General features: G+C 38.8%; 1 protein-coding gene and 1 non-coding gene across 2 annotated transcripts in view; one reads left to right on the top strand and one right to left on the bottom strand.

The window, feature by feature from the left end:
- The window catches only part of LOC126442777 (uncharacterized), an 82,977-nt gene that overhangs the window by 45,830 nt on the left and 22,671 nt on the right, over positions 1–14,476 (top strand). Inside the window, exon 3 of the mRNA XM_050090806.1 lies at positions 5,862–6,032. Within this exon, the coding sequence (XP_049946763.1) occupies positions 5,862–6,032 (171 nt within the window). The remainder of the gene's footprint in view (positions 1–5,861; positions 6,033–14,476) is intronic.
- Trnaa-cgc (transfer RNA alanine (anticodon CGC)) lies at positions 6,376–6,450 on the bottom strand. Its single transcript has one exon. It is a non-coding gene; the product is annotated as a tRNA-Ala (tRNA).

The following is a 14,476-nucleotide window of genomic DNA, read 5'->3' as shown; positions in this document are numbered from 1 at the left end:
CGATGTCTGATGATCAAAGTATCACATTAATTACAATCGAAATGTTTCACAATCAGACGAGTGTCGTGCCTGTCAAATTTATATGTGTGTGTTACCATGCTTGGAAGCAGCCAAATTTCCTGAACTGCATTCCACCTGGTTTGTACGCAGCCACATAACTATCTTGTGCTTTGTCTATTACAGTCCATATGAAAACCAATACCACAGTAATGTAAATATCAGAAAGCCCTTTACCAGAGATGGCAGTCCTCAGTGCTTGTAAACTCAAGTTAATTACAATAAATGACATTTCAAAAAGCAAGATTCAGCTTCAAACTACATGCTTTTGTAATGGACTGGGATCCAGGACTCCAATCCGGTCGCTACAGATCTTAATTATCATTTTAACCGCATATAACATCATATGCACTTTTTCAAACTTGATATGATGGGGCATAAAGTTTTGTTTTGGGCAGGGATTGTGAATGAAGCACAATAAACTGTTATAATTTTATGTATCAAAATTTTTCACCGCTAGAGGGATGATGAAACTGAAATGATTATACAACAAAGTATTCCCCTGCTGCATTTTGAACCCAGCATATATCATGTTGTTTTCTAGCCACATATAGATACACAATGTCAGTTTATTTCACCACCAGTGAGATATGCTCATGTCTGAACTAGAAATTATGCGAGGAAAAGTTCTGTGCTGACTGGGACTCTTAACCCTGTATGTGTTATCACCACTGGCTACACACCTGTCAAATACTTTTCCACCAGCCACTAGGAGTGGAATTTATAAATCTGAAATGATAGGATAAAAAGTTCTCTGCCTGTTTCAAGGTCAAAATTGGCACCAATTGTTATTGTTGACGTTGCATGCACAAATGCTAAAAAATCATAATTGCTTTCCACATATTATTTGCAGTGCTTATGCTACAACTTGAAATCACACAGCGAAAATTTTTGTACCCAATCAGTATTTAAAACCAGACCTTCCCTTTTCATTGAAACCTGGAAAACTGTGGAATGTTGGGGACTCAACAAAATGATGGAACTGTATTGTCCGAAAAGTGTTAAAGATGGCAGAAAGAGATATCTGGGTTAGATTCCCATTTCAGCACCAACATTTTCAACATTGCAAGTTCAAATAAGTGTGCCATGACTTTTCATGACAATTGTTCCAGGGATGAAATAAAATTTCTGGTGCAAGAAAGGTTAATGGTGAGCTTCCACTAGCCGGACGTCTGCCTCTGTCATGGCCCAACATACACCGACTCTCCTCCAGCAGGTAGTGAAGGAGCGTCGGCTTTATTGTAGATTAGGAAGGAAAGTGGAACCTTACGTTGTTCAACAGAAGTCACCGGAGGCAAAGAGGGTCTGTTAATACTTGTTAAGTGTTTGGCTGATCAGTGACTCGAACACAGAGCTTAAGCAAATGAAGCTAGAGCAATTTTAACAGACCACCAAACTACTTTCAATGCAGTGCCACTGTTTTGCCGTTAACGAAGTATGCTCCTCACTGGATGAGCGTTCCATTTCCCTGGAGGTTCATTACAGCCTTTACAAAACATTCTTTTCCTTGTTAATCCATATCAATGGCCACTAGTTGCCTCAGCTACCTAATGTGTACTTTAGAGTTGTTTTTGTAATCACTGAAATAATGTCACATAATTGTCAGCTGCACTACTGGCATTATTGTAGGCTACAGAAATTTCTGCAGGAAGTGTTTTTTCCCACCTGAGCTGCTGTGATCTTGTAAGAGTTTAGGTTACACCAACACTAGATCGTACAAAATAAACTCAGCGACAAGTATTAGTCAAAGTTCCAGAATGTTCTCCAGGGATCATTGTCACATTTATAACTGCAGTAGCGTGACATTGTGTCAAGGAACGTTAATTAATTTCTAGTTCTTTATTATTGTGATAGAGGCTTATAGTTTTACTAAAAGAAGAGATGCATTTGATATATAAGGTAGTCAACCATAGGCAGTGACTGTTGTTTGAGAATGCTTCCATTGTTATTCTTGAAGTGGCTTCCCTTTATTATAATTTCAGAAGGAATTTATTTTTTACTTTGAAGTGGTATTAAGCTACTAAGCAGCCATGTTTATCCACTATAATAGTATTTTGAAGAGATCATTCATTATTATAATTTCTTATGTTATTATTAACACCGTCAATCTTGGCAAAGATGAGGCTTGTCTTCAGTAAATGTAGCTTATGTAGCACAGATAATCCCTCCATCCATTTTCCATGTGGAAAAAGGGGGCCTAAAAATGTACCGTGCAAGTGCGTAAGAAAGTCCATCATTTTTCCTCATGTAGCATACTACATTGATGCATGTAGCCTAAAAGGACCACCCATAATTTAACTGAAACAAGTAGATTCATGCATAATATCATAGACTTTTGTCTGACGTGTTCTCATGCAGGTTGGAATAAGTATATTTATCAATCATAATTTTTTATTTGTAGCTATAAAATATTCTTGGAGTGACTTATTGAATATTGTACACTTGAAGGTCATAAGGATTGTTGTTTAAACCTTCGAAAATGCTGCATGAAGTATTTTGTGCATCACAGTATATTGATAATTTTTACTTATGGACCATCTGACAGCAACTGAATAAAACAGAATTTTAGTGCCATACGCGTTTCGAGTTTATTTTCTGCAAGGCGTTATCAGTGGCCTGGAATATGTACATATGTTAGCTATTTAATTTACATTTTTGTCACTGTGCCTATAGGTTATAAACAGTTCTGGTGGTTGGTATTTCCTATTAAGTAGTAATGTTTTGAACTGTACTTACAGGTTGTGTGGACAATTTCTTACATATTACACTCCCATTGCATTTTTGGTGTTCTTCTTATGAATGCCAATTTGCAGTTTTTTCCCACACTCCACAGCACTATGAACTGAAAGATTGTTTCAATGCAATGTTTTGGTTTCTGTTGCCGACTGTCAAATGTTTTTACCAAAGATCGAATGTTATTGCGAAACTTTCGAGTGTAATTATTGAAGTATCTGTGACCTGTTTGTGTACGCATTTGTGTGTGTGTGGTATTTTTTTTTATTTTGGCTCTGCTTATGTGTGTAGGTCATGGTGTACCATCTGGTTCTTTTCTGTGTGGTGTTGTCAGTGTGTGTTTGTAAGTTTTCAGCTTGTGAGTCCTTTTGTATTCTGGAAATGTGTTTGTTCTGTTCTATTGTTTTGTGCGTGTATGTGGTAAGTGTGTCAAAGAAATTACGTCGGGAAATAATTTTTTCATTTGCAGTTGGTTTGTTTTGATGTGGTGGTTTACCAGTATGGCTCAATCGATTACTGCCAAATGTCATGAAATGTGACCAATTAGCCATCATGCGGCACTTTAATTCAATAGGAAATGTTGAGGAAGAAAGAAAGAAGTAATTAAGTGTCAAACATCCCATCGACTGCAAGACCATTAGAGACAAAGTAGAATCTACAGCTCTCAAATGTTGGAAAGGAAATAGATAGTGCCATTTCAAAGGAATGGTCACAGTATTTGCATTGCTTAGTTTAAGAAAATAAAGGAAAACTTAAAACAGGATGGTTGGATGGACATTTGAACTATTTGGCTTTACCTTCAAAAAACAAAAATGTTTGGTCCTGACAAAAAACGTAAAATCAAAGGCTAATGTGAATCCTCAGAATGTAACAGTACACATCTGGTGTAATGAAGCTCTTTTGTGTTAAGAAATTCTTCCCACGGATATGTCCATAGTTATTAGCATCCATTGTATTCATGGTTGTCTGCAAAGATTTTCGTTGTGTCGTGTACATAAAACCAGAGGAGAAAAGCAATTTTGATTTTTATCTCCTCTGCATGTCTTGTCAACTATGACACCTGGTGTCGATTTCAAGTCTGTCACACAAAACTTTAAATGATTGCTTGAAAAGTTAAAACATGTACCTCGTAGCAAGTGGCGAAAAAGAATTCGATAATCAACATCATCTTGTGTGCAGTCAACAACGATAGTGCATGCAGCACACGGGGATAGATTCCCAACCTACACAGAATGTTCCGTTAGGTTATTTCCAGTTCATATATGGGCACATCCTGCTACAGCTAAACTAAGCAGATGTTTAACATGTATTTGTGGTTAGAAAACAATGAGAGGTGGTGGATTCAGATCCCAGTAAAGGAACAAAATACTTTTTCTCGACAGTTCAGATTCTCATTTTGCTATATTTGGATATGTAATGTATTATTGCACTTAGTTAACAATCCTATTAGTTGCTAGGTTTGAATCATCGAACACAATGCCAAGTCATTTCAACATTTCAACATACACCCACACACACATGCTTACCTGTGGCTGAAATGATATTTAAGATCTTTTGTACTTAGTTAACAGAGACAATAGGTGCTCAATTGGAATCCTGGATGGTAGTCTTAATACAAATGTTTTCGTCACTTAATTTCAAGTTGAAAATTAGTTTCCAAGAAGTCATTTATTGCAAGAAACTTGAGTTTACAAGCTGCCATCTAATTATAACAGGTTTCGATATTCACATTATCGTGATATTAGTCTGATTGTGGACTCAGTGTTACAAATCAGTTGCTTCAAGTGGGGTCTTGTAGTAATCATTTTGTAGGGTGGAATGTCCATATCAAAAAGAGATCAGACGAACTGCAAGACAGTAACATTATGTGGGTGCATGTGTCGTTCCCCTACACTGTCAAGGAATATGGGACTTCATCATCATCATACAATTTAGGTGGAGTGGAATTCAGGCTGTTTGGATAGTTTTGATGGCGATAGCACCTGAGCTAACATGTCCAGTAATTCTGTAATTATGTTTTGTGCAAGTATTGGGCGTTGTATGTACCTTCTGGCTGCACCTAGATTTGAACTACCTGTTGTACGGGGTTGAGCAACTGCCGTGGAAAACTCAGATGGTACGACTGATTGTTATTAGCTTACTGGTAATTCATTTATTTATTTATTTTATTTATGCATTTATTTTACCTGGCAAGATTAGGGCCTTCAGGCCCTCTCTTACACCTAACCAGGCATACTCAGATTCAACAAATTTCAGTTTCTACAGAACATTAAGGACATATAACATGCTATACAGTATTAGTGTTACAGAAAAAATTAGAGATTATAAAAGTAGTACAATGATAATTATAACAATCAAAAAATAATTATAATAATCAAGAATAATAATAATAGTAATGACTATGTATAGGAAAGTAAACATATTTTTTCTTTTATGAATGTCAGTCCTATTGCTAGTTGGGAATTTTCTCGTTATATTCTTGCAGCTTGTGAGTTATTCTCATCAAGCAGAGACATAAGACGATAGAATGGGGTGAAAGAGATATAGAAAAGGTAGATAGGTTAGAGGAAGAGATATAGAATGGTAAAATTCGAAGCTATGATGGAGAGGAGAAAGAAAAAGATGAGAGGGGCACGACAATGGTGGCTATACCGTCCCTAATATGTAAGTCTTGAGTTCTCTCTTGAATGTTAAGTGGTTCTGGATAAGACGCAGATCACAGGGGAGCGCGTTCCATAGTCATATGGCTGAGATGGAGAATGACACAGAGAAAGATTTTGTGTTATGTAAAGGTACAGCCAAGATGCTAGACGTATCCGATCTGTTATTGCGGTTGTGGAATGATGATAGGTGTTTAATGTGAGATGATAAGTATTGGGGGCACCTGTGGCTAAGAAATCGATGAAGTAAGCACATCGTGTGGAGATCGCGTGCCTTATGTGGGCGTATCCAACCTAGCTATTTGTATTAACTGGAGCCCTATCCCCTGTGTGCTGGCCACAGTGAGCCACCTCCACATCCCCACGAGGACACGCCCAGCCAGCTCACACCCTGCCTCTCTGTATGTGCAGTGCACCAGTCGTTACAGAGCCGAGGACCACCACCACCAGCACCACAACCACAACCAGAACCGCCACCGCCACCACTGCCACTGCCACCTCTGCCAGCGCACCTTGCCGGACACCTGCTGCTGCGCGGCCCACGACTCCTCCACCTGATGAGGCCACTGTCTCTCAAATGTGGTGAGTTCCCTCAAAACACACACACACAGCATTATATGGTAGATAAGATATAAATACTGAAAAGCAAAGTGTAAATGCTCAGTCTAGATTTAATGAGGGCCAGCAAAGTGAACTGGGAATAAAATCAAAATATACAATCAGAGGTGGTATCCCCACGACTAGATCATAGTATCATGGGAGAGAGGTTAGTTAAGAATAGGTTGGTAGGAAAAATAGTTATTGTCAACAGTTCAGTGTCTTATTCACAAAGACCAGCAAACCAATGCCAACAATATTTCAGACAGATTTTCACTCTGCAGTGGAGTGTGCGCCAATATGAAACTTCCTGGCAGATTAAAACTGTCTGCCAGACCGAGACTCGAACTCGGGACCTTTGCCTTGCGTGGGCAAGTGCTCTACCAACTGAGCTACCCGGGCACGAGTCAAGCCCCGTCCTCACAGCTTTACTTTTGCCAGTACCTCGGCTCCTACCCTCCAAACTTTACAGAAGCTCTCCTGCAAACCTTGCAGAACTAGCACTCCTGAAAGAAAGGATATTGCGGAGACACGGCCTAGCGACAGCCTGAGGGAGGTTTCCAGAATGAGAGCCGTACTTGGGTAGCTCAGTTGGTAGAGCACTTGCCCACGAAAGGCGAAGGTCCCGAGTTCGAGTCTCGGTCCGGCACACAGTTTTAATCTGCCAGAAAGTTTCAATAATTCAGACAATGTCATGCCCACAAAATTTAGTGATGGGGAGAGTACGAGTGCACTGAATGTGTAAACTGTCAGATGAGATAAATGTCTATTACTTTAGATGTATTGTAATGGTCTAGTAGAGGTCAGACTCATACACACACATTTATGAGACCATTTTTGGCGCTTGTCAGGAATGAGAGAGGAGAAAGAACCCAGTAATTTGCTATAAAGTTTCTGTTAGTCACAAGAAATATACTCGGCAATCACCAAACAGAAGCAAACGCCAGCAGAGCCTCAGCTTGCCAGGGTGTGGACCACCTTGGTTGCCCCACTGTAGTCTGCTGTAACAGCCAGTCTCGGTAACCACAGACATGTTGACAATGTGTGTCTGTCTGAGCAGCAGATTTGCAGTGCCATGAGCTCCCAGAGTCCACAATTACATGCATTCCTATCTCTGTCTTTCCCTACAGTTTTTAACCTCAGCAACCACCTCTAGTTCCACAGCGGTTATTCTCTGATGCCTTCAAATATAACTTACTCTGCTGACCCTTGTACTTGTCACAGTTTTCTTCATATCACACTATCCTCACCTATTCTGCAGAGATGTTCGATAGTTCTTCTGTTATGAGTTCACCTAGTTTAAACATCCATCAATAGCACCGCATTTACAATGCTCTGATTCCCCTCTTGTTTTTCCATAATCCATGATTAATTTTTATGCAGTACTGTGCTCCAAGCATACATTCAGGTATGTCTAACACAAATTAAGGCCTATCTGTGACATTAGTAACTTTGTTTTGCGAGGAATCTCCTGTTATTCCATGCTACATTACTCCTTATAACAACCGTGCTTTGACCCTCAGTGTAAATTAGCATCACGTGTACCAGAGTCCGTACAAGTGGTCTACTGTGTGGTCCTTAATTCTGTTAACTTTGCCACCAATGTTATTTCTGCCACACCCCAATACTTTCCTCTTTCTTCCATTCATTAATCCTGATTTGGCACTCATTCAACTGTTTATTACATTCACCAACTCTGGTGATTGTCTGACTTTCAGTGAACACAGAAATATCACCAGTGAATTTTATCAATGAAATCCTTTTCACCTTCAGTTTTAATTAAATTGCTATAAGTTTCTTCAGTTCCACCAATGTTTCTTCAGTGTTCATCTGAACATTTGTGGAGATTACCTGCATCCTTATCTTTAACCATCTTTAATTCAGAATACCAATTCTTGTTGATTATTGTACATATTCTATGTTACCTTCTGTTCCATGTATCTTATATGTACCTTTTAAAAAAAATTTCATGCACTTTCACTGTTTCATGCTGTCAAATGTCATGTAAAGATCTGCAAATCCAATAAAGATCTCTTGATTTTTCTTGAACATCCCTTCCACTATCCCTCGATCCTTTACTCCAAATTCAGTTTTCTCAAACAGATTGTCCCCTTTGTCTTCCATTCTTCTGCATGTTGTTGTTATTTTTTCAATAAGGTCTATTCATGAGCTGTTTAGCTATTGCACTTACAGGCACTTGGTTGCTTCTGTAGTGCCTGGATGGTGTTTCTCTGGGAGTCCATTGTTATGACTCCTGTCTCATGGATTACGCAGACAAATGTGAATACTCACGTGATTGCCATTTATTATCGCATCATCTAGAGCCTCAAAGAAGTTAAAATTCCTATTCCATTCCTGTCTCCTTCAGTATCCTATTATTTACACACTGAATTCTCATAACAATTCTCTTAAAATTTAGTTCACGAACTGGTCTGAGCATGGGGGTCACAACCTGGACTACACGCCACTGTTAAGCACTAATGAAGGACTGGATCTCTTACTTAGATTGCACATAATTCACTAAGGTCAATCCAACACATTTATTTCAAATACATAAATGAAGTTACATTTGAATCTGTCTGACATTAAACAGCAATAAAAAAAAAAACAATTTCAATATCAGCTGATTTAGTGCGTGAAGTGCGAGTTAAGCCAATAACCAGGTAAACTAAATTTGAATCTGTCTGGCATCAAACGGGAATAAAATACTTTTTTATATATGTTTAAACTACAGGATTAAGGAATTCCAAATCTTTCCCCTTACTAGGCGGAGGCTGAGCCAGAAACACAGAATGCCCCACAATCTCAGTTTTGCTGTGAAATCTTACAGGACACCCAAAAGCAGTAACAGACAAGGGGTCGGCGCCCACAAATAACATAGGCCAAGAGTCAGGCCGGGAGCACATCCCACGAGAACTTGTTCACACTATGCTCACCACAAACTGTACACATTCCGACCGAACATCTGCTTGTGGTGGCTCCCAGAAGGACGAAGCAACCAATAGCCCCACACCGTGCTTCTCACACAGGCACCACAATTTGTACAAACATCTAGGCCAACTCCGGACTCCCCTCTCACTGCGAGGCTTGGCACAATTTATACGAAATGCCTTCCAGGCAACCAGTAACCGCCGCAGGAGTTTCACTATTCACAAACAGCCCCAGCGTAACAGACATCACACATGTGCTTACGCCCGAGCTACAACTCAGCCAGTCTCACCGGCCGCCCCAAACCGACTGCCTCTCGCCGTCTCGCGCGCCCCAGCCGAAAACGCAAAGATGCTCATGCCCGGGGACGCACCAAAGATAAGCCAATTGCTGATGATCGACCAGCGATCTGGCTCAGTCATTATCATAACTGAATTGTGATCTGAGTGCACATCTGTTCCTGGATGCACCTTACAATTCAATACCTGACTCCAGAGTGTGTGTCTGGTTGTGATGTACTCCAGCTGGAAATGTCTTTACCAGCTAAAGCTCTGCCTCCCTCCTTAAGAGCTGAAAATGCTGAGATACCGAAGCAACCGCACAAATGCCTTGCAGCAAGTGAGCCATCCACATGTGGTGGAATGGTGCAGGAGGGCTCCTCCAAAGGGAGTGCTTGTAACGGTACCACCGACCACCATAAATGGCAGTCAGTGATTACATTAAACCTCTCTGAGGAATTTTTGAGAAAGTTGTGACCGTGAGATAACCTAATGGGAACAGAACAAACAGACTGGGATTCGTTTCCGAAACACCCCAGCAGAGTATAACCAACACCAAACATCTGAGTGAGGAACAGATGTTCTCGAGCACAAAAGCAAGTCTTATTAATTAAATATTAGTTATGTATTAAAATTAGTCACCAGCCTAATTAGGAATTCTTGTCAAACAATGTAATAAAGCAGAAGGCAGTGCTAAGGCTAACCTAACTTTCCTTGACACACACACACACACAAAACTCTTTCTTTATATCTGTTCACATTACAACAGAGTAACGTAGCCTTGCAGATAAATGTAGTACTAATTTGGAAGTCAAACAAATGGCCAATGAGATAGCAAACAGTAGCATATCCCCACAACAACATGTACCTTGAATCAGGGCTTAATTTCGGTCAGAACACATTCTGGCACCTCGCAGAAACTCCCTTTCTTCTAATTCTCTCTTTTTCCCCCTTTTTACAGTACAGCACTGGAGATTTGAAATAGTATTAAATCAAAACGTAACTATAATTTAACGCTGCACCAGAACAAGTGAACGTGACAATGGGTCGCCAATGTGATGTGATGGGCAGGAGGTAGAGTGTGTGTGTGTGTGTGTGTGTGTGTGTGTGTGTGTGTGTGTGTGAGAGAGAGAGATATAAGTGGAGTATCATTCCAAAGTTGTGATTGGTACATAGCGCCTTTTGTTTACAACTGCCAACAACCTCAGCGATGTAGTAGCAAGGCGTCTCATGTATGGCAATGAGAAATAAATAATGTAAGCCGTGTTTGAATGTGAATGTCTTTATAATTTGCTTTCATGAAATCATTTCATTCCATGTTGCAATTTATGTCACAGCTAAAAATGAAATGTGCGTATGGAACAAACATGACTAAAAGTTGGCAGTCTTTTGAGCCGATACGTCCCTTTGTCCACGGCACTCTTGACCTTTGTCTTTATCTGCCCGCACCCTTGTTAGAACATGGTTGCCACTATACAGTAGAGAGAAGCTCCCACAGGGGGCAAATTTGAACTCCCAATGCAGAACGGACATGTATATGTTTGACCCATAAGTCTGTCTGTCTGTCTGTCTGCCCCAACATAGTTCTCAAACGAAAGTTCCAATTTTAAAGCCGTTTTTTTACTTGACAGCTGGTTTAATCAGGACGGTTCTTAGATGAATTTCTGAAAGTCTGTTCAGCCATTTAAATGTCATGGGCTATATGAAGTAAAAATGTTTTCCGCCAGCATGCTCTCTTGAAATACATTACGTAGTCCATAAGAATTACATCACGTTACGTAGTGCCAAACTGTAGAGCTCAAAAAGATGTACCTAAATAAAAGATTAAGGTTGAAGAATAATGACAATTTTTGTCTTCTGAAATTACCTGTTTCAGCACCCACAAAGCAGAAAAAGTGAGTGTGACTCAACTGTGAAAGACAAACATATGCTCTTGCTGACTTTTCGTGGTTCTTTTTAAGATCTACAATTCATTAAAAAATCAAATGATTTTGCTGTAATAGTTTATGTAGCGTACTGTAAGGGAGCACGAAGGCAGCCCACTTTTTTGCGACTTGACTTGCAACTATAGCCACAGCTTATTTCTTGTGCTACCTAAAGTAGTGAAATATATACTAATAGATAGTAAATGAATATGTCTGTGAGTTAAAGAAAGAAACATGTAAATCCCATAAGTGGTTCTCACGTCACAATCGCCTATCTGTATGTCTGTTTGTGAATTCAGTCTTTGTAGTCCACGATTCAGACAGGTCGTGTCTACTGCTTTTTCAGTTTGAATCAGTTTACCTTGTTAGCCATCGCTGCCTCACAGAGAAGCCAACAGACAATCCAACAGGCACTTTAGGAATTAAAGTTCAACGATATTACTCAGTCACTCTATGTAGGTCAATCGCTTGCAGTTCAGTTGTTGTTCTGCTCAGAACCGACAGCACTGTTTCGGTTAGTTCGTAGTGTTTATTTACACAGCGAGACTGTGATTGGACACGAGAGTTTAATAGTTACGTATATCTCTACAAAAATTAGTGACTTCTTTTAATCTAAAAGACAAGAAGTTAGTGAGAGCAATGAAAACCACAGTTTAGATGTAGAATCCATGTCATCAGCTGTGGCTGGAGAAGATGATGCAAACAAAAAATCAGACGATCCTTCTCTTATGTCATTGTAGCAAAATGAAAATTTCTATAAGTTGGTGGATATGGATACAGACAAAACATCTATAGACAGTATTGATAATTGTAATGATGATGAAAAGCCAGATTGTCGGTCTGTCGAACAATGTACAGATTATAAAGCTAAAAACCCACGGTTAATTATTTAAAAAAGGCCAAGTTTGTAGAAGTGTATCTACACTAGGTAAAGGAACAACAAGTTTTTACTGAGCGTGTTTTTGGACATCTTATAAGCAAGCAAAGTTAAATAGACCGTTTTATGAGTTTGAGACAGAAATTGATCTCCAAATTAAAAATGGTTTGGATATGGGCCGAATACTATGTTCAAATGTTGCTTGATTAATATAGTGATTCATATTTCCGACCAGATGACATCAGATCTAATAAATAATTTAATAAAAAGTGACTCCAAACTTTCACTTCTTTTGGATAAAGCCACTTCTCTTTCACACAAAAAAGCTTTGATTGTATAGTTCAGAACATTGTTAAAAGCGAAAACGCCATGACAATTTCTTTGACACTTTTTGAGCTAAATGACACAACAGCATCTGGTATCTTGAAAGAACTTTTAAAGCAGTTTGAATCACTAGGACTAGGCTGTGAGTTTTTGAAAGACCATTTAATCACTTTGACTTGCGATGGAGCTTCTGTCGTGTTAGGAAAAAGTCTGACCTTGCAAAGCTGATGTTTCCAAACTTATTCATCTGGCATTGTTTGAATCATCGTTCAGAACTCACCGTGCACAACACGATAGAAGATGTGGTGGGAATTAATCATTTTAAAATATTCATGGATAAAGTTAGAAATATCTTCAGCTGCTCTCCGAAAAACAGCAGTGAGTTGGCAGTTGCTGCTAAAGGTTTGGAGCAAGAAATTTAAAAATTGGTCATGTGTTTGACACTCGTTGGGTGGCCTCCAGTTTATTGACAGTAAAAGCTGTGTGGAAAGATTGCAGGGCTCTGTACAGTCATTTTTTAGAAGTATCACAGGACACGAAACGAGACTCAATACAACGGTCTTCTTACAAAGGGCTCTGTAATACATTGTCATCTACATCTTTCGTCTCCAACCTAGCTGTAATGTCTGATGCCTTAGAAGAGTTGGCCGAGCTATCCCTACAGCTTCAAAGATCAAGTGTTAAACTTGTTCAAGCTCACAACGACATTACACTTTTATTAAAAGTGTTTGAAAGTCTGGTTGATTCAATGGGACAACATGCAAATGTAGCTAACATTGCACTGGAAAATATGAACTTTCAAAGTGTTAAACTTTCTCAAAGAACAAATATTTCTAAGATTCCTGATAAACAGTTTTATCGCAGCTTGGCAAATAATTTGTCATCCAGGTTGCATCTGAAAGCTAAGATGATGTTATGAATTACATGAAGGCCATTCACCTGAAATTCTGGCCTAAAAACATATTGATCACTTACGGAGAAAGAGATTTTCGAATGTGTGACAGATTTAAGATTAATAGTCCTCTGAAATAATGAAGGACTTCAGGGAGTACAAACGGGGTCTGAAACCAGTACTAAGCGGAGAAATGCCAACTGTTCTTGTACAGCCACCAATGTTCAAAAATTTTGTATCAATAATAAACAGCATTGCAGTGTCGATTGCAGAGTGTGAACGTGGCATTTCTGCAATGAACTTAATTATGACACCACTGAGATCGTCACTCTACATCAGCACTGTTTGTAGTTCATTACGCATCAGACTTCTGGGACCACCTGTAGCTAGATATGAAAATGGGTGTCTTGGATGGCGAAGGGATATCATTCTGCAGTTGCTACACAGTCAAAAGCACGAAGTGATAAAGTGTATAATGAGGATAATTCTGTATTATGAAATGTTTTTCTTAATCCATCTCCATTGATTGTGTTTGAAATAATTTCACAGTGCTTACTTTTTCTTCCTTTATTTGAGCCACTGAGTATGAACTTAGTTAAAACTATCAGTTCGGTTAATAATACATCCTAAAAAGGTACTTTTTAACAATAAATACACAATGTATATTCTGTATAAACTGACTGGTCATATGCCACTGACTTTTGTCAGGATAACAGATGTTTGTCATTTTAAGTTAATACACTATGTTGAAAGTGTAATAAAATTTAAAGGGAAATATTTAAACAAAGTTGTATACCCTTAGGTCAAAGATATATACTGCATGTTGACAGGACTTATTTTATGAGTGAAGGGAAATTAAATTCATATTTCAAACTACAGAACTGTAATCTCAAAATTAATGCTCAGTACAATTTATTATTAATGTGATATTCTTGATTTGGAATCATTTGTAATTTTGTCATAAATGAGTTAACAGATCAATACTCAATCCGACCGATTCAGTTTATTGGTCATTAGCGGTTTAACTGTTGAACGGCAAATAGAGCTAAAAATCTACTGAGATGTGGGATTCTTGAAGTTATGAACTGCTGCTTGAAACAGTGTAACATCTTCGTGCAGCCCGCTGAAGTAAAATTGTTTAAATAATGGTTTCATGTACAAACCAATTTCTTTATATACACAGTATGTTATTGGAAATGAAAAAG

Source organism: Schistocerca serialis, unplaced genomic scaffold (genome assembly GCF_023864345.2).
Source record: "Schistocerca serialis cubense isolate TAMUIC-IGC-003099 unplaced genomic scaffold, iqSchSeri2.2 HiC_scaffold_1407, whole genome shotgun sequence".
In the NCBI taxonomy this organism is placed as follows: domain Eukaryota; kingdom Metazoa; phylum Arthropoda; class Insecta; order Orthoptera; family Acrididae; genus Schistocerca; species Schistocerca serialis.
This window is presented reverse-complemented; position numbering and strand designations above follow the sequence as displayed.